General features: G+C 38.7%; 1 protein-coding gene across 2 annotated transcripts; it reads right to left on the bottom strand.

Moving 5' to 3' along the window:
• Positions 1–1,561: 1,561 nt before the first annotated feature.
• Positions 1,562–21,431, bottom strand: ACP1 (acid phosphatase 1). Of its 2 annotated transcripts, none has more exons than XM_063150771.1 (6): positions 21,334–21,431; positions 10,713–10,786; positions 10,329–10,442; positions 5,925–5,986; positions 3,585–3,690; positions 1,562–2,667 (listed from the first exon to the last, which is right to left on the bottom strand). In XM_063150771.1, exons 1-6 carry the CDS (start codon positions 21,374–21,376, stop codon positions 2,590–2,592), a joined length of 477 nt encoding a protein of 158 aa, XP_063006841.1. In that variant the 5' UTR covers positions 21,377–21,431; the 3' UTR covers positions 1,562–2,589. The 2 variants fall into 2 exon arrangements, with proteins under 2 accessions (XP_063006841.1, XP_063006840.1); XM_063150770.1 differs by lacking the exon at positions 10,329–10,442 and adding an exon at positions 10,498–10,611 and having other exon boundaries at positions 21,334–21,430.
• Between the last annotated feature and the right edge of the window lie 138 nt (positions 21,432–21,569).

Here is a 21,569-nt window from a genome sequence, read left to right as displayed (position 1 = left end):
TGAAACTCTGAGCTTTGCTGTGGGGTTCCACTGACAAGACCACAGACTAACACTTAACATGGGAGTTTAAAATATTGAAGCTTTCTTTTTCTAGTAGGATACCCAAAATCTGGCTAAACAAAAACCTACAAGAAAATCTCCTTGTAAAAGGGAAATAGCAACTTATTATTTCATCAATTAATATAAATAAATTAATCCCCTAGAAGTTCTCTCTAGATTTAGCAGAAATCATCATACTCTGACAGAAAACACACCTATACTAGACTACAGCACTTTTTTTTAGTCTTAACTTTACCACTTATAACAAGCTGTGGGGGCAGGGAGGGAGAAACAGGAGTCAGTTCTGTATTTTTTCATTCAAAATTACATTTTTCATGAGTGGTATTTTGGATGTGTGAGCGCTTAGTCATCTGTATGATACATGATTTGTGTCTTAATCCTGTTTTCACTGTTCCTTCTTGAACCCAAATAATGGTTCTGTGCAACTGTCCTTCCTGAAGGGAATCCCTGTTCTGTATTCTGGGCTTTTACAAATTTACATAAAATACCATTGAGCACCTTCCCCTCTTCCATTAAAAAAAACCCTACTAATTATAAAATAAATCAACCAGCTTTTTCTTCCTCGTAGAGGTGGTGAATTATTAAGTCACTAGATTGCTTGCTGAAAGTCTGTCTCAAGGCTGAAACTTTAAAAATGTGAACTGAATTTAACACGAGTTTTGACTAAGTATCACTTTTCAGGAAGATTCCTAAGCCCAGTGAAGGTAAACAACCATATCCTCTTATTTCCTTTGTTACCCCAGCAGCTCAAAGATAAAGATTTAAGACCTTTCAATCTCAGCTTTAATATGCAGGAAACTATGGGCTGAATTCCTACGTAGCCATGAATGGGAAAGCACAAACCATCATGTTCTCAATCTTATGAGTTATTTTACCTCCACTGGAATATTTGAAATGATCATTCTGGCAGGGAATAACACCAGATTCTGCCTAAATACTCCCACCTTTGAGGTTAGTACTAAACCACATTTAGGATGTTTTGTCCCTAACTGCCCATCATTTTCACCCATCTACTTTGTCAAAACATTAATAAACAAATAAAAAATATTTTTTCCAGAGTCAGTACTTAATTGGATCTGAAATAGCGTATAACTCTTTGCCCCTGAAAAGTGAAACAGCTATTAGCTTCAAATTCCTAACTTATTTTTAGAAGTCAAAACTGATGATAATACAATAATGTGCAAAGATTCTGATTTCTGTATTTAAGCATTCCTCCTACCATCTGCCTTTTCTAAGCAAGTTCTGAAGTTTTATGTCTGATTGAAATTTTAGCACAAAACAAATCTCGTTAACACAAACACATCTATTCTACAAAGAAAATCCCAAGAAACTTAATCCCCATTTTGAAGTCTGCAACAAACAGAGTGGCACCAGGATTCCAACCTCCCCAAGAATAACACAATCTTCTGTTGAAATCCATCTCTCTCCCAAAAGGCTGAGCAGGTGACAAGTACATAGACTACAAGTTTGGAAGGCAGCAAGAGACAAAAACAAGGCCAAATAAGAAAACAAATTTTATAGATCCAGTTTTACAGATGATGTGGTAATGCTAGTTCATACCAATGCTGAGAATATTCAAAACAGGAAAATCATCATGGTATCATTTATATTACTGATCTCAGTACATTTACATGTCTAAGGCAGACAGGAAGGGTGATACTCAGAAAAGCAGGTATAGACTTTTACAAAGCATTCAAATGTTGTCCAAGAGCAGAACTGTCTACTTTACTGGCCTTCTGCTGACTTAGTATTTTATTACAGATGGATTGTCTTTACACTGAACTATACTCTCAAAGAACACTTTTGACAGGCTGTACATCCTCCTGAGTAAATCTGGAAATACTGTCTGACCCTCATGTAGGAACTGGGATTACAGCAAACTTCTCATCCACTGTATTGCATGGACTTGACTATTTTACTGCTGTGAGATACAATATGTGATTTCACATTTCAGCTTTAAAGCAGGTATGTTTTCTCCTCAAAGTAAATGCTGTGTTACTTGTGCTTGTGTCAGACTAAAGGAAGACATAGCCAGTTCTATCAGGCAGCAGACCTTTTAGTCTAGCAGGCTCCATGTGAAACAGCTTCCATCCAAAGGCTGCCTAATGATACTGGGATGACACACCTAAGTTACACATCAATTATTATCTCACAGACTACCATTGAAAGTTGACTGAAATCAATTCACTGAGGACAAGACCTCAGTTCAGTTAGCATTACATATAAAGAAGCAAGGTGTTACTTTTGCAGTGCTTATGAGAAAGCACTTGAAGAGTTTACAGAAAAATTTATACTGAATTATATACTTTATAACTACATTGATGTGTGACAAAATGGTTGATCATGTAATCAGATTAAAACCTTTCTATATTTTTTCATTAGATGACAGAACAGCTAAAATACAAAATTAAACTGAGTAAGTACTGAATGTAGAGGCATAATTTTACAATTTAAATACATCAATCAAGTAAACTTTACATATTTCAGAAGAAGCTAATTATTTTCTTTTAGAAATTATATGATGAAGCATTAACGATACTTCTCCAAAAATGCTTTACAGCATCTAAGACATTGCTCGTAAACAGTTTCAAAGTCCTTTTCACTCCCCTAGAAAAGAAAAGAGGAAAAAGACTTTAAGAAAAACAATAGTGGCTGAAGAGCAAATACAAATTGCAGACTGGTTTTTCTGCTGTCAGTAATGGCAAGCAAGAGACATTAGGAAAAAATAAAAACTGTGCAAATACTTGGTGATAGCTTTGGCATATTTCTCTCTAATTTGAGCTCAGGTATTTCTACAGACAAACTCTGTGACTTTGTATTCAACAGTTCTGCATGACTTTCCTTCATGTACTTCTTCCACTCACTCTTGAGTCTTTTAAGTCTTTTCCTTTTTTAGGTTCACACTAACCAGTCATGTTGAATTTCACAGTTTAATGAAGCACTGTGTGGAAACAAAATGCCCAAAACAAACCCCTTTTTGTTTTGAACCTGCTTCCCACTAATACCATTTGCTTACCACTATACCTTATTCTCTACTTCCTGGGTAATGGATAGCAATTTCTTATTCAGCTTTCCCCATGATATCAAGATTTTATAGAACCCTCCTGCATCTTCATCCACTTCTGTTTCCTAAACTGAAGAATGTTAGTCAAATTGTTTGCTTTTGGCTGGCATTATCCAGCTCTTTTGACCACCTGTGTCAATGGCTATGTCTTTAACTTTCCTGAGAAAGTTAGAGACATATCGTCTTTGTAACAAGGCTGATCAAACAGGGATTCACCCAACATTGAAAATATAGGTGCACTGCATTATTTTAATTTAAATAAATGTTATCGGCATAGTAACATTTTCCTTTCCTATCCCAGTAATACATGGTTTCCTTAAGTCACAAAAAAAAAACACTTTACACTTTTAGTGTAACAGATAATCAGATAATATATCATATGCCAACTGGGGATCTGGGAAGATTATACTGCACACACACAATTTTTAATGAAGCCACCCAAAGAATTTCTTACACATACATAGTATGGATCTTCAATGATAAGCTGTTTCTGTGGATCGTAAGTTCCAAGTAGCTCAATTTTGGCCTTGCAGTCCTTAACTTGGTTGCTTTTCCTGTTCAAATCTCTGTAGAAGAGAAAATAAAATTTTTCCTTGAATTTTCCTTCAGAATTTTGGCATCAATGTTCATGACCATTTCTAGACAACACAGGAAAACAATATCTCTGGACTCCATCAGTCCTGTGGACTTTATGCTGCTCCTTGTTCTTGTTAAGTGGGGTCTTTTTTAATTGAGTATGGAAGACATAAACTGAATTCAGAGCATAAATAAGCAGACAGGCACTTTATCCACAGCTTAAAAAAAAACTCTTTAACAGTTTTAACTTTTTAAGTTCATCAAGTTCATTCTCAAATCAATGATTAGTACTTTCAACACTCACCTTTAGCTTGTACTGAACAAAAGCAATGGAAATTATCCAGGTATTTTTCCAGAAGTATGAGTTAGACTCTCCTGTCTGCTCAAAGCCACTGTTTTAGACTGCTATGCTCTAGCTCTTGTGAAATCCTACCACATCCAGTTAGCAGAAAATGGTAAATCAGGGAGCTACACCTGTTTTCCTTTTGATATCCTGCAGCATTTTACCAACTGTCACATCCTCTTCCTTCTACATTGCTTCGCATTGATAAAGCATTCCAGCTTTGAGATGGCATTTTCTCTTTTTGCTTAAAAATGGCCATTTCTTATCCCAAAATTGATCATCTGTTTGTTATCCATACTTAAAATGGACCTCTCATCATCTTCAGATTAAAGGCAGCTCAGTACTATCATCTTCACAAGGAACTCCCAAAACATACTAAATTATTTCAATATTACACATCTCCATACCAAATCATCATTTTACTTACTCACCATAACAAAAGGCAAAGAAGTCCCTTGTGAATACTTAGTCACCACCATATCAGCTTTAAGAAATTAAAATTATTAATTCTGATTAAGAAATTAATTTCAGATAGTTTAGAAATAGCAGTGAGACCACAGTACTGGTTTTGCTTGAAGAAAATTCAGACATCCTCTATCAACCTATTGCTTGAATTTACAGATTTTTCAATAAATTCTCTAGCCTTCTATTATTAAAAAAAGTCAGACCATCTTCTTAAAGGTTTTTGGCATACCACTTAATGAAGAGGACAGGGTCAGATGGCTCTGGTACTAAAGAAAAGACACATCCCAAATCTTCCTTTTCTGACAGGCATTCCATCAACACCTGGAATCAGCTTGCCCTCCTAGAGCTACAAATAAGCATTCCTAGGCAAAACAGTTGAACTCAGTGCAAGCTAAAGGCAAAACTTTAGCACAGCAGAAGCAATATCCTTGTTATAGTTCTGATATTTCTTCTGCTCTAAAGATCATATCATATAAATTGTTAATTCAAATTTCTGTTTAAGAATTCAAGTGAAAATAGAAGGAAGCCTTGTCACGTCATTGCCTGAGACACTGCAATCAAGCCAAGTGTTACATACCCTTCATTCATGAAGGCTGTGGAAGAGAGCTTATTCAAGACATTCCAGAAAATTCAACAAAATCACACTTATTTCAATTAAGTGGTGCTGCTTCTAGAAGACTTTATGTGCTACTAATAGGGTCTTTATTTAGGTTTTGTTGTTGGTTCTGGTGGTTTGGTTTGTGACTTTTTTAAAATAACTTGACAATAGCCTTTACAAGCACATTGACACTTGTAGTTTATTAAATTCAGCTCCTTAACTCTCATTATACATGTAATTGAGTAGAAATTTTGCTAGTGATATCCTAAATTTTACACTAGGCAGCTACTTTACCAGATCTTTCTTAAGGACACTCAGCTAGAGCACAGCTAACAATAAAACAAGATTTCCCCAAGCTAACAACCTTGCTAATTTCAGAGCTCCCTCTCTTTTTCTACATAAAAAAGTAAAAAAAAAACCCACATCATATTTAATCCTTCCAAGTTCCCAGTTTGTCTTTTAATTGCCATGCAATTAGAAAAACTGATCACTTCAATCAAGACAGTAAGTACATCCTCATTCTTAATTATACAGGCATCAGCTGTATATAGCACAAAGTAACTAAATTTCCATTTCCTTCATCCTTGAGTGGCACGTATCACACAAATAAACCATTGAGTTCTGGCTCAATAAACTTATTAGAAGTGAAGAATCCATCCATTAGCACATCATTCACATACATGTAAAAAAAAAAAAACCCAAACAAAGAAACCCCAACATAAGCTAAGCAGTAAAATGTGACATCTGTGTTCAAAGTGACTTATGAGACATCACTACAAGTAATCCATATGAATTTGTTCCATTTCTTCATACATTACCTTAGATTGCTCTCATCCATACAAAGTATATGATCAAAGGTCTGGAAATCCTCTTTAGTAATCTAGAAGTAAAAATAGGTGCTTTAGCCTACAAACTGCATTTGATTAATGAAAGGGTGTTTTCAAATTCTGTAGCTATAATTTATTTAAAAAAGACACAGGTGGAAAGTATAGAACTGCGCCTTTATGCAATTTTACAATAACTTAAACATTTTAAATATGTTTTACCATGATTATGTATCCATTTCTGCAAACCTTCCACAAAAACACAAACCCAAGTCAGTTATTTAACCAACCTTTTCTTTTTCCTTTTACATTTCATGCATCAACTTAGAATATTATTAAAAACAACATTTCTAGTACTTTTCAACTACTAAAACTAAAGCAATTTCCAATTGTGGGAATCATGCAATAATATGGTTAAAAATAAAACAGAAAAATTACTTTCTTGATAGGAGAACAAAAATGTAGGTAACCTGGAATCAGTTGCAATACTTCCAATCTAGAAATCTGCCACTGCACAAGAACATAAACCAAGTGAAACTTAAAGCTGAAGTACGATGGCATTAGTTACAATCTCTTAAAAACAAATGCGTCCACAGTATTTTAGACCATGTAAATTCACAAAATTTGTAGTATGAGGTGAAAAATCTGGGATCTATTGTACATTTTACCATCATGTTATCTGTTCTTTTTCTTTCTTGTAATTTATTGACTCCTAAACATAAGTATCAATTAGGTTCAGAGATCTGAGTTCAATTCATGTAGGCAAACACAGCAGATAAACCACTGACTTAAATACTAATGCCACCTTCTTGTTATAAGGATGGCTGGAGATGTTTGCCAGTTTTCATTTTATTTCAGTTTACATTTAAGCCTTACTTTAGGGTAAAATCTTCCCAGACCATGGCCCCAGTGCTGGCATAAAATATCTGAACCAGGTGTCCATAATGAGGATGAAGAAATGGAATAAAATTTTTAATATTAGAGTTCACTTTAAGACTGTTTTTCATATATAGTCCTGTGTGAAGCATCACAACCAAGAAACTTGGGAAGGTTGTTCAGAACAGGTTTTCTGGCAGGCATCCCTACAAAGAAGGGCTAGAGAAGTGAGTAAGCAAGGAAACAGCCAAAAGGCAAAACACAGTATCCCATAAGTCAGAGTTTTAACTTGTAAAAAATATTTATGTATTAAAAAAAAAAAAGTTTAGATGGAAAAACAGCTACTTTTTTTTTGTGCAAACAGCAAATAGATACTGATTAAGCTCCCATAACAGGGAGCAAGAAAAGACAGAAATTATCATCAGAATAAAGCCATAAATGAAACAATACACACAAAGAGAACTGAAGATGAAAGGTCAGGAATGAACATGAAAAAAAAGGGTTAATGATGAAAACTAATGCAGACTTGTTTATTTTCACTGTAAAAATATTTGCTGTATTCATGCAGTGCCTCTGACCTATGAAAATATTTTCGCAGTGGAAATAGCTCTGTTTTCCTGGCAAATCTAATCAGGACTTCTACAGGCTGCTTCTGATTGCTCTACATAGCTGAACACCTGCCCCTGTGAAAATAGGAGGGCACTGATTTCTTTGTTGTATGGACAAATGGAAAAATAAACTAGGAACACTTGACAGTGTGGCAGTTATTACCCTAGACCAGCACTAATACCGTTGCAAATGCAGCCCTAAAACCAAGGTTACATTTGGCTCGTGCTTTTAAGCCATAACACAGAGTCAGTTAAAAAAAAAATAAAAAAGCTTTAATTGGGCAAACTCCAGTGAAATGAAGGCACTCCTCAAAACTACTAAAACTAGTACTTTGGGGGATGAAATTGAGAATGTAAAAATTTAGATACATTTTGAGAAGTGTAGTGGAGAGTTCAAATAGTCAACTTTGTATGAAACTACGCAGATAACAATAACTTTACATTTAAAAAATGCATATAACGTTTATTAAATTATTAGTGAAACATTTCACTTTATTTACAGAAGGGAAATCTCATTTTCTGTCTGAAACCCACAGAGAGGTAGTAATCCTCAAATTTACCCAGTTGTGAAACAGTATTTAATACAACGTTCTTCTAATCTCAATTTCATATTTAAGGCAAATGCATGGTATGAGTCATACCAAAATCAATTTTTGCCTCAGCATGAATAAAAGTGAACATTATTACAAACTTCCTGGTTTGTGCATGAAGAATAAGAGCTTAGAGAATTTCATAGAGCAACCTGCCATTAGCTAAAATGATAACAACTTTATTTTATATATAAATATATAATTTGTTTTTATGCTTCACTTTTAACTTAGAATATCACTGTACATGATGGTAAGACACGACCAATTTAATATTCTCTTTTACATAAAACATTCTTGTAGTACTGAATTTAAAAAAAAGCTACAATCCATGATCATAATTATGCAAAAATTACATGAGAGAAGGTGCCTTTCACTGGGTGGGTAACAATTTTCCAGAGGACTGAAGACTATTATTGTACAGTACTTTGAAGGCAACAGAAGATAAATCCCTACTCTCTATTTCTGCAGCTTCTGTTATTAAATCTTCCTTAATCAGTTCTGAAACAAGTGTCACACAAAATTCTATCCTAAAGTTTGTAGCTAAAAGTGAAGCAAATACACTTCCACTTGTACTAACCTGACCACTCTGAAAAGTCCTGTTCTACACTGTCAAGTACCTGTTTTTTCAGAAGTACCACAAGACCATATCAGGTCTGAGAATCAGCAGAGACCATCTGACAGAAGTTTAGGAAAACAAAAAACAAATTTGGAGCTATGTTGTCAACATCAGTGCAAAATAAACAGTTATCTGCAGTTCAGGGATTTGAAGATTTTCTTTACAACAGAAACTATGTGTACTGGAATGATTTAGACAGGATGATTTTCATCCTGTTATGTCTTTCATTTTATTGCCTCATTTTTTAATTTTCTCTCCCTGTATATGTAACATTTTAAGATCTTCTGACTGAAAAATCTCTTCGTTTGCCACAACGTATAAGCAAATGTCTTCATTAAAATGTTTTCATTCCTTCTCTGCCAAAGGAAGATATAAAGATTTGCTTCAAGACAGAGGATCAACTTGTTTTGGGTCCTTTGTTTTAATTTACCTCCTCATAAACCACTCAAGGAATACCTAGAAGAACAGTTCTCAAGTTTTCAAGGTATCTTCTAGAAAGACAAATATGTCACACTACTGTTATGACTGAAACACTGACTGAATAATTTCAGTACCATTTAGCTTGTACACTGACAAATAAGGATGTTTGTAAGAACTGATGAAGAGTAAATCAGGATGTTGTAACAGGATAAGATCACAACAGATTTTTGCAGTGATTATTTTAATAGTAAATTATTGAAAAATCTGAAATGGTGCTGTGCTTAATTCTGTTTTATATAAACAGAGATTACCATCAGGAGAGGTCAGCAAGCAGAGGGCAATTGACTAATTGAGAGAATTTATTTTTGGAAGTCAAAAATCTAAACATGTAGTCTTTGAAAAGTGAAAAAAGTAAATATGACCTCAGTGAGGTCCAGAAAAATTCTGAAGGGAACAGAAATGTAAGATAGTAACAAGACTACTTGATCTTTTTGTCAATACAAAAACTAGTGGCGTAAACTCAAACTAAGTAAAGGTCAAGCCCTAAAGGAATTTCTCATATCCAGAGAGTAGTTAACTGAAGTAAATTATGTGCATTTATATGAGTGTCTGAATGATTTAAATAGATGCAGACACATTTACTTCCAATCTCTCTGGAATTCAGTATGGAAATAAATACATGTTCTTTTGTTAATGAAAACAGATACAAGTTCAGGTAAAACTTAGAGGATTTCACTAAATGGCAATCCTACCTTTGACTTAAGAATGCTTCAAGGGTATGTTTTCCTCTGAAGTTACCACCAGCTGGGCAACTAGTCTTGGGTTTGAGTGCTTTAATTCTAATTTAGCACTCCAGATATTTTTAAAAGATCTACATGCAAGTGCAGAAGCTTTTTGTGATGAATGAAGAGGTATTCTACTTCTTTTTGGACCTGCTAAATAAATATACAACTCCTTGCTGAAGGATGCATCACAGATTACTACAATAAGTCCAGTTTTAAAAACCATTTTAAAATGCTCAGAATACTAAACATGTGGAGGCAGGAGTTTTCTACAATGCAGAAACTGGTTCAATGTTTTCCAGTTATACTTCCAATGAACCTTAATAACAAAAAACTAATTAAGTTCAACTAGAAGAGTTAAGTCGCTCTGGAGTCCTTTAAAAAACTGCACGGAGTATTTATTTATTTAATACTTGATGCTCAACCATGCACTGCTCAAATGACTTCTGTGATTGTAATGGTTAGGGCACAGGTATGAATAAGGAAGAAAATATACTCTCTTCTACCTGTCGTGCTTTATGTGCTGTCTCAATGCCATGATTTCTTAGACAGCTTAAAGCCCTTGAATCTGGGAAGCGCCCCACGTTCCAGTCTGAAACAGCAGCACTGTCTGTCCTCCACTGTAAGAACAGAACAAATACACAGACAGATTTAAAGAAAATTAAGGTACAGTACCTGCCTGGCAATATGACTCATGGGAATGCCATGCTTCTTCATGCAATTCTGTCCTCGATAGTCAGGAGGGCTTCCTATTTCATAGGTAGATGTCGCTGCACTGTCTATCCTCCACTACAGAAAAACAAATTCATATTTTTATGTTTCTTTCCTTACTGCTTATATTCTGACTGGCTATGAGACAGTTATTTCTTGGAACAGAAAGCAATACTTACCTTATTTTCAAGCTTCTCATCAGTCACAAGTTTTCTGAAAACTGCTTCAGCTATTGGAGAGCGGCAGATGTTTCCTATGGAAACAAGAGATTCAAGTGAATTTTCAGACTATTGAAAACAAAAACCAGTCATTGTGTGGATTTTTACACCCAGATCAGATTAAAGATTTTTATTTACTCAGAATGCAATTTATGTATATGAGAACCCCAAGCCCTGCACCTGGGTTGGGGCAATCTCCAGTATCAGTACAGACTGTGGCAGGATGGAATTGAGAGGAGCACAGTAGAGGACTTGGGGACACTGGTGGGTGACAAGCTGGATATGAGCCAGCAGAGTGCACCTGCAGCCCAGAAAGCCAATCATATCCTCGGCTGTACCACAAGCAGCATGGCCAGCAGGTCAAAGGAGGGGATTCTGTCGCTCTGCTCAGCTCTCATGAGACCCCACCTGGACTGATGCATCCAGTTCTGGGGCACCCAGCACTAGAAAGACATGGAGCTCTTGGAGTGGGAGCCAAAGGAGGGCCACAAAGATGATCTGAGGGCTGAGCACCTCTGAGTGAGAACTGAGGATGTGCAGTCTGAAGAAAAGGACTGGGGAGATCAGATCTTACTGCAACCTTTCTATATATAAAGGGGGCTGTAGGGATAGAACAAGGGACAATGCTTTTAAAAAGAAATTGAGAACAAGAATAAACAAGAATTTTTTTTTTTTTTTTTTTTTACAGTGAGGGTGGTGAGACATTGGAACAGGCTGCCTAAAGAAACTGTGTGCTCCATCCCTGGAAACGTTCAAGACCAGGCTGCATGGGGCTTTGAACAACCTGGTCTAGTGGAAGGCATCTCTGCTGCAAGACATTGCAACCAGATGAGATGACCCAGCTGATGGTCCCCTACCACTCAAATCATTCTAGGATTCTGTACTATCCACTGGTCTCTTGAACAAGTCCAAAACACAGCCACCACCATTCTAAAAATGTAGTGAAATGGCTGAACAACCTGCAGTAAAAACACTTTTGTTAACTGAATTCAAGTCACTACAGCTCAAACTGAGCCCTCATCAAGAGCAGCATCCAGAAACCAAGTCTAAACTCCAAAAATTGAATTCAAGTACACAAGCTCTAAAAACATCACGGGAAAAAGAAATTCTGAACTTTTTTTGCCCAAAATACAGAGGATTAGGAATAAAATCTAATACATAACAAAGCTTAAATGCTGTCAACCAGCCAACCAAATACATTTACAATCTTCTCTTCCAATGAACTCCAATTGCCCTAGCCACTTGATCTGACCTTCTTTTCAAAAAGAAGCTATTTCAACAATGAATTACAGTTCCATTAAAAACTAAAAATAATGGATCTGCAGTACATTTGTTCTGAAACTGTAACTACAACTGTAGCAATCTAGGGCAGAGCTCTTAAAAATGCATGCAGAAATTCATATTTGAAAAGAATTAAGTGTCTCAACAAAAAGAAAAAGCCTTTTCAACTATTCCTTTAGTTCTTTCTACCTTTTCATCCCCAGAAATTTTCAGTAACTAGATGGGATACTCATAATATTTGATTTGTCATGCAGATTGCAGTAACTCACACACACAAATCTTCTGTTCCCATCAGACATAATGTGTAACTTTGCTCATCTCTGATTTTTGAGCAGATTAAGTATAAAATACCAGAAATGGCAAAACCCATTTTTGTACCCTTAAATTAATCACTCTCTTACTTCTTATTAAATTGTTTCCAAATCTCAAACTATAAAATGAAAAAAAAAAGCCAATGAACAAAGCTAAATTTCCACCAGCAAAAAGAAATTTTTACATGAGGCACTTAATCTCATTTGTAAACAAAACACCAAGGTAGATACTTCATTGCTAGAAAGAAGCTGCTATGACCTGGGCATTCAGTAACTGCTGTCACACATCAACTAAAAAAAAAAAATCACAAAGAGGGAAGTGAAGATCTGAAGCAAAACAAATGGACTATCAAAGATTCAAAGATTTAGAGAACATCAAATCAACTAAATGGCAAAAGGAACAGGCTAACCACTGAAAAACTGACCTTGCCAAAACATTAAGTGAGTTCTGATGTCATCAGATCTTCTTACAGAAGACATACTAATTCCATTGTTTGAATTAGTTTGTTTCACACACAGAAATGAAATCAGTCTTGGAAGGAAAATAAAGCAGGAAAATTTTGGGGCTCCCTATGTGGTTAAGTGAGAAAATAAGTTCGTACTATTAATTAAGTAAATGCTTAAAATATGGTAATAAAGTAAAAAATAATCTCAGTTTTTGAGTGAGTTAAAACAGTACAATTTCAAAACATGATAACATACAGCACAAGGCAGAAAATAACCTTCATATCAATGAACTCAATTCTTTGATATTGCAAGCCTGTACAGCATCACTCCTCTTACAAACACATCAAGCTCCATTTTAAAAAGCATCATCTATCTTAAAAGGCTATTCCAGATACTAATTTCCTGTGGCAGCATTAGACCTTCCAGTTTCAACTTAGTATTTATTCCTGGAAGTCTCTGCTCATCTGATCTTGGTTAAAATCAGCCTGTCTTTCCTTCAACAGATACAGAACCCTTGCCAAGCTGTGCCAAACTAAACAAACCAAGCTCTCAATCTCTTCATGAAATTAACTGACCTTATCTAATCACTCCAGTTAAGTCAAATCTGCACTTCTAATTTAAATTTACTTCTCTTGAATACTGACAAACAAAACGACAGATTACAGTACAGGAAAAGTTTGTTCACATTTGTTTTTTAAATTAAAAAAAGTCTGTAATAGGTACATAGTGTTTTTGAAAACAACCTGAGAACTTCTACAATCACCTTTGACTCATTCACGAGTATCAAATTTATGATTACAGCCTCCTACTCCAAATTTGTCCATTCCCTCTTTCTTTGTAACTTCAAATAGGTGACCTTTAAGCCTTTTCTCCAAACTATTACATTCTGCTCCCATTACACCAGCTGTGGGGGCCATCTATTTCTTTTGGAACAAAATTTTTTCTCTATATAATGATCCCACACAATTGGGCATGAATGGTAACCTTCATTACCACACTTACCATATCAGTAAAAAACAATGATTAATATTCTGGGACCTAGTAATTCATTAACTAGCTCCCAAAATTTCAAAATGGTACTTTTGAAATAAATCCCTCATGGCTTTTTCCATTTGTTTAGCCTTCTGCTCACACGGACTGAACTTGTTCCAAATTTTCACTCTCCTACAGCTTGCTCACTTCTTAAAATAAATGCCATAAATATAATCTTTAATGATATCATATAAAATGCCATAATGAACAGTACCATGATCACCCTTGATTAAACATATTAACTACCACTTCTACCAGTACCTAGAAACTTCAGCTGGATCATTTTTGAAACCAACACTTAACCCAGCTTGTGACTTAAAAATTCACATCTTCCCTGATGACACACTCCAGATATTAGCAGAGGTATTAACACTGTTAGGGAACTTCAAGCAGCATTTAAATCTATTTTTGGGAACATGGATAGAATCACAGAACTGACTTAAAAGAAGCTCTTTTCCCCACATACTCTGCAATATTATTTTAATCTAAACAAATTTACCCATGCTACTCCTTGCAACTGTTATCACTCATCTCAAGACTGATGTAAAGCTCTATCTTATCCCACTAACATATGCAAACTTAATTCTTGTTTTCCAGTCACTTTCCTCACTAATTTCTATCTATTTCAGATGCAGCTGTACATCCCACATTGGTCTTTCCAGGCTGTGCATCCTCACAGATATACAGTATTTCCTAAGTTACGGACTGACATTCTCCATTAGGAGAATGGAGAAATTTCACAAAAAAAAATCATAGGGCAATTAAACTCCTCCTTGGACTTGAACCATTCTTCTCCTTAAATGTTACCTACACATTATCTTCACTACCTATCCTCCTCTAGTGTTCCCTTGCTTATTGTATTTCCAACTGATCTGATCATGCTGGCTTTATGCAGAAGGCAGCAGTATTCAAGTTCTCAAAATCTCCCCCTTCTCCCTTCATTTTTTTGCATATCAAGTTCTCTGAGCTGTAGTGACATTTTCAATCATAGAAAACTTGTGCCCAAGGTAGCTAGAGTCCACCTACTGAAATTAATCCCACAAACATCTCCAAATACAATGATTCAAGGACAAGAGATTTCAATCACAGAATCAGTACTGGAACCATCTGTCAATCACTTTTAAGAAGTCATGTTTTCACATTCTTTTCTAAGCACAAGGCTTCCAGAGACAGTGACCTAAGCCAACACCTAATTTTTTCAGTTCTTACTCCTGTCTCTGCACTAATCTTTGATCCACTCCCAGGCAGAAATGGAAGCTCTGCTTCTACTGGCAGGAGAGAGAACTTGAATCCATTTAATGCTCAGTTCCATTGCCCATCTCTGAGTATGTTGATCCAATCACTTAATTTCTAATGTGGTTTTGTATCTTAATTATTCCTTATTCAGCTCCCTACTTTTTTCAGAGCTTCCCCAAATGCAAACAAATGGTTTTCTCTTGTTCCTTCCTTTTGCTGTCTGCTGTTAGTAACAAAAGTTTCATTTAATCCTCTCACATGCAAAAACCTCATTTTTGTTCTACTTATGTTTCCATGAATGGTCACTTAACCAAAGTGACTGGAAGAATGCTTCCCATCATTTGCACACTCATCAGGTCCCCTTCACAAGTGTTTAAAACTGACTGGTCACTTTATCCTGTCAGAACTTCATCACAAGTCCTAGTTCCTTCCATCTTGTCACACTCAGCATTCAATTACTTTTGTGAGGAACCATTCAAGGCACAGATTTCAGTTCAGATTCCCTGGTTTCTGCATTCATGTGCATGTATGTGTGTGTGTGTCTCTAAACACTTTCCTTGCAGAGAGAATATTTATCCTGAATTATTCAACTGCTGCTTTTCTAATAAACCTGAAGAGTCATCAGGAAAACACAAGTTTTCAACACATAAGCACTGAGTTGTAACAATCAGACTCCTAACACATTTTAAGCATAGACCCTGTTTTTCAATTCCAGAATTACTTTTACAACCATGTTTTCAACTTTTTAACACTTCTGCATCATTAGGAAACACAGATTGAATAAGACACTGTATTCTTACAGCTGTATTACAAATACCACATAGAAGAAAGGTCATTTTCCTCACATTTGTCTAACATTCTCTTTGTTTAAAAAGACATTTCTTTTTGTCAACCTGCAAAGAATCTTCATTACAGCAACTGTTTTTCATGACTTCTTCAATGTCTTACCCAACCTACTGCTTTTCCATTCTGCAGCTATAAAGAGCATTTTGTCCCATGCAACCTAGTACTTGGCTGTATCTAAAGGCATACAATGAATTGTGGCACCTGAACCAGGAAACTCAAATCTCTCTGTGACTGTCATCTAACATCCTCATAGCCACTAAGTTAGCTGCCATTTCAAAAATGATTTGATGCAGTCTAGATGCCCAGGGACAACAGTCATACTCAGTGATTCACAACAAGCATTAATCATCTGAAGATGTAACCAAACCCACTTTGCTCAACAGTACACCCATCTTACAACTGCTCCTCCATGTCTGGAGGAGACCAGAAAGCCAGTGCCTGGTCTAAGATGCCCACTCAGCTTGTTGTGCTGTAGTGGAGAAATCATCAGAGAGAAAGAGGCAGACTTATATAACACAGCATCAAATTAAGCCCATTTCTGGAGCTCAGCTATCAATTACATGAGCTATGTAAGTGTAAAATGAGCAAACTGCATCTTGATTCACCTCCACTTTTAATTCTTTCTTTGCTTAAATGAAAAAAATATCTTCTGGTACCTTTTCATATGCTGTAATTACATATGTTGCAGGGTATTTCAATTATTTCTCAGTGATTATTTCTCCCTTATCATTAATGTAGTTATGCACATTAACTAGATTGTATTTTGTTGTGTAATGATATCTGCTTATTTCATTACAAACAAATAATACATATTTATATAACAGGTTTCTTTCAAAACATTGTAGAAAGAAAATGTAGTTTTTCATGAAGTATCCTTTCTGGAATCCACTCTCACTAGATGTGGCAAGCTTTAGAACTAATGTACTGCATTAACCAACACTACAGTTAAATGCAGTTCTAGAAATCTGTTTAGTACTCTTTTCAGCAATAATCTCAGCTATTATTCCTAGTAAAATTTAAGAGGAAAAAGTATCACTCTTGAAAAATAACCAAAAAAAAATTAAGCAATCTTAAAGCAGGAACAAGAAACAAGTTGCCTACAAAATTTAACTGAGAAGAGTGTATTTCACTGGGGAAAAAAAAAAAGTGCTTATCATGTCAATTAGTCTTTCACACTGCATATCACTAAGGTTGTTTTTCATAACCCAGTAACACAGAAGAGGAAATGTCAAAGCTATTTACAACATTTGATTAAGACAATCCATCCTATTAACATTGGTACTGATTGGTACTTGTGCACCCTTTCCTCAGGCCTAATAATTAATTAATAATAACTATTATGTTACACTAAAAAGAGCTCCTGAATTGGAGCCTTGCAAATCACCACTGTGGGTTTACACAGCCACATGTATGAACTGTTTCACAAAATCATAGATTAGTTTAGTTTGGAAAAGACCCTGAAGATCACATGTGACTGTTAACCCAGCACTGCCAAGTCACCCAATAACTCATGTCCTTAAGCACCATGTCTATGTGTCCCTGAAATACCCATGCAGCCTCAACTACTGCCCTGGGCAGCCCCTTCCAATGCCTGACAACCCCGCTGTGATGAGATTTTTCCTAATACCCGACTTAAACCTTCCCTGGTACAACTTAGGGCCATTTCCTCTCCTCTTGTCTCTGTTAACTTATTTCAGGTATTGTAGAGAGTGGTCAGGTCTCTCCTAAACCTGCTTCTCTCAAGACTAACCAATCCCAGCTCCCATAGCTGCCCTTCAAGACTTGTGCTCCAGACCCTTCCCCAGCTTTGCTGCTCTCCTCTGGACACGCTCCAGCACTTCAATGTCCTTCTTGACTGAAGGGCTCAGACCCGGACACAGCACTTGAGGGGCAGCCTCAGCAATGCCGGGTACAGGGGGACAATCCCTGCCCTGCTCCTGCTGCCCACACTGTTGCTGATTTGGGCCAGGATGCCATTGGCCCTCCTGGCCACCTGGGCACGCTCTGGCTCGTGTTCAGCTGCTGTGAACCAGCACCCCCAGCTCCTTTTCCACGGGGCAGCTCTCCAGACACTCTGCCCCCAGCCTGCAGCACTGCAGGGTGAGCCAGGGGCAGGACCAGCACTAAGTCTGGTTGAACCTCGTATTGTTGGATTTGACCCAGCCTGTAAAGCTCACTCTGCAGAGCCTTTTACTCTCCAGCAGATCAACACTCCCACCCAACCTGGTGTTGTGTATGAACTGACTACAGCAGCCCTCAGTCCCCTTGTCCAGAGTACTGATTAAGATATTAAACAGGACTGATCCCAACACTGAGCCCTGGGGAACCACTACTCATGACAAGCTGTCAGCTGGGTGTAAATCCATTCACCACTTCTTTGGGCCCACACTGCCAGCTTTTTACCCAGGAAACAGTGCACCCATCCAAGCCCTAAGCAGCCAGTTTTTCCAGGAGAATGCTGAAATGGTGTTAAAGGTTATAGTCAAGTCCAGGTAGACAACCTGCCTCTTTTTCTCATCCACAAGGCAGGTCACCTGGTCATAGAAGATCAGGTCATTCAAGCCTTTCCTAAGCCCATCCTGGTTGGGCCTGATGCCCTGGTTGTCCTGTGCCACATGATGGCACTCATGATCATCTGCTCTGTGACCTTCCCTGGCACCAACATCAGGCTGGCAGGCCTGCAGTTCCCCAGGTCATTCTCTCAAACCTTCTTGTAGATGAGTATCACATTTGCCAACCTCCACTCTACCACAACCTCCCCAGCTGAGTAGGACTGATGGTAAATGATTGAAAGTGGCTCAGTGAGCACTTCCAGCAGCTCCCTCAGTGCAGGAAACATGGCTGGAAAGCAGCCTGGCAGAAAAGGCCTGGAGGTGCTGGCTGACACCCAGCTGACAGCAGTGTGCCCATGGGGCCAAGCAGGTATCAGCAATAGTGTGGCCAGCAGGACCAGAGACTGACCAGTGACTGTCCCCCTGTACTCAGTACACACCTCACACCTTACCTGCAGCTCTGGCCCCTCACTACAGTGCGTCCAGAGACGGGCACCAAGGCTGGTGAAGGGTCTGGAACACAAGTCCTGTGAGAAGCAGCTGAGGGAGCTGGGGGTGTTTAGGCTGCAGGAAAGGAGGCTCAGGGAGACCTTACTGCCCTCTACAATACCTGAAGGGAGACTGGAGACAGATAGGAGTTGGTCTGTTCCCAGGCCACTCGTAATAAAGAAGAGGAAACAGACTCAAGCCGCACCAGGGGAGGTTCAGGTTGGACAGCAGGAGGAAATTTTTCACTGAAAGGGGGGTAAAGAATTGAAAGGAGCTGCCCAGCAGGGTGAGGGAGTCCCTGAAGTGCTCAAGAACCAACTGGATGTGGCACTTAGTGCTGAGGTTTATTTGACAGATTGGGGTTTGGTCAAAGGTTGGACTTCATGACCTTGGAAGTCTTATCCAAGCTTAGTAATCTGTGATTCTATTCTGTGAATCTGAGATACCACTCCCCATCCCTGTTTCCAGCTCAGGGAGCTGGTACACAGAGACTAACTGGGCTGAGTGTTCAAGACTGAGGCAAAGAAGGCATTAAACACCTCAGCCCTTTCCTCATCCTCTGTCGCTGTTTCCTCCTGCATCTAACAAAGATGGAGATTCTACTTAGCCCTCCTTTTGCTGCTGATGTATTTATAGAAACATTTTCTTTTGTCTTTTATGGCAGTAAACACTTTAAGTTCTAGCTGGGTTTTGGACCTTCTAATTTTTCTCCCTGCATAACTTCATGACATGCATTAGTCCTCCTGAGTTGCCTGTCCCTTCTTCCAAAGCTCTGTGCTTCCCTCAGTTCCAGCCAGAACTCCAGTCTGCTTCCCCACTGGCTCACCCTTCAGCACACAGGGATGGTGATTACCACTGTCCTTAGAACATCATCTTTGGGAAAGAGGATTCCTATTAATTAAGATTTTTTTATACAAAAACATCTGTATAGACCACTAGCTTCTAAACACACACCAACTGATAATCCCTTACTAAAGGATGTTTTCTCTGGATTATTATTAGGGGTTCATTTTCCTCAAAGGTAAACATCAGAACACATTTCAGAAAACTAAACTCTTACTTTGCTATTCAACTAATCTGCACGTCTCCTATTACAACAACAAACAAAGCAGATAGCGGAAGAGCCCAAACATTAACTAATGGTTTTGCAACAAACCTGGCAAACAGCCAGGGGTTCACAGCACAGAGGTAAGATTATATGGGCTAGGAAATATCATGTTAACAGCCCCCTTGGAGCAGAGCAGAGAGCCATCCAGCTTGGGATGCCCGGAAGAAAGCAGAAGTTTAGAGAAGGCATGTACAAAACGGGGAATGGCTCTGTAATCTGTGTAGTCAGGTTAGCTACTTGCTGGTTGTGAATGTCTTGTTTATGAGTAATTAATTGTCCTAAACTCCAGAAAAGCATTCAGGTGATTTCTGATCCCATCTACACTTCTGTTTCCTGGGACTTTGCATGATAAGATTCACAACTTAACCATACAAAACATCAGTAAAAAAGTTTTCTATTTCTTCATTTTGGTAGCCTTTCAAAAAAGTCTTATTCTTTTCACTCATTCTCATACAAGAACAAGAATTTCACTGTTAGATCATAACAGATCAGCCTCCACCAAGTTCTATTTTTTACTTTAGGTCCTCCTACCCTTCTTTCCCTCTTTATACAGCAGCTCTTACGTGAACTTCAGTGGTTTTTGTTGTGGTTTTCTCTCCCTTTCCCACATCAGGTGCTTGCAGCAGCAGGCCTAGGGGCAGGTTCCCCGTTCCCATGCCGCTGTTCCCGAAGCCAAGTGCTGCAGAACCCATCTCGGGAAGCAGTTCAAAGCCACCTCTCCGTGCTGCCCCGAGCGGCAGCCTTAGGTCAGAGCTGGTTTACGCTTATTTAGGTGTTGTGCTTTCCCACACACAAGCTTCGCGTTAGTCAACACTGCATTTCACTTCAAGACTTCCTACTGACCTGTCAGAATCACAGAACTATCAGGGCTGGAACGGACCTGTGGGCATTATCTGGTCCAGTGCCCCTGTCGAGGCAGGGTGGCCTAGAGCAGCTTACACAGGAACGCGTCCAGGGGCGCTTGGAACGTCTCCAGAGAGGGGGACTCCAAGAGCCCCGGGCAAGCTGTTCCGGTGCTCCGCCGCCCTCAGCGCTCAGCCCTTCCTCGTGGTTCCTATCACAGAAAGGGCGCGGGTGTATTCCGCCTTCTCTCTCCCTTCCCTCCCGGCGACTACTCCGGCCCTCCCGACACTGCAAACCCGCGGCACCGTCCGACGGCGGGAGCCGCACTTCCCCCGGCCGCGGCCCTCGCCCCACCGCGCTCCCTCCCCACGCCGCGGGTGCCCCGGGCCGAGGGGCGGCGGGCGCGGAGCGGGAGCGGCCGTCCCTGCCCCGCTCACCCAGGCACACGAACAGCACCGACTTCGACTCGCCCGCCGCCATCTTCGCTCAGAGGACCTCGCGGCTGTCGCGCCGCCCGCGCCTCGCTTTACGGCACCGGCAGTTATAGGCGGCTATGGGACTTGCCTGTTTTGAGGGGGAAAAACGGAACGAAGTATGAAACGTGCCCGAGACACCGGGAAGGGAGGGACGGGACGGGACGGGACCAAGCAGTGCCGGTGCCGCCGAGAAGCCG

This window comes from Melospiza melodia, chromosome 3, assembly GCF_035770615.1.
Source record: "Melospiza melodia melodia isolate bMelMel2 chromosome 3, bMelMel2.pri, whole genome shotgun sequence".
NCBI lineage: Eukaryota > Metazoa > Chordata > Aves > Passeriformes > Passerellidae > Melospiza > Melospiza melodia.
This window is presented reverse-complemented; position numbering and strand designations above follow the sequence as displayed.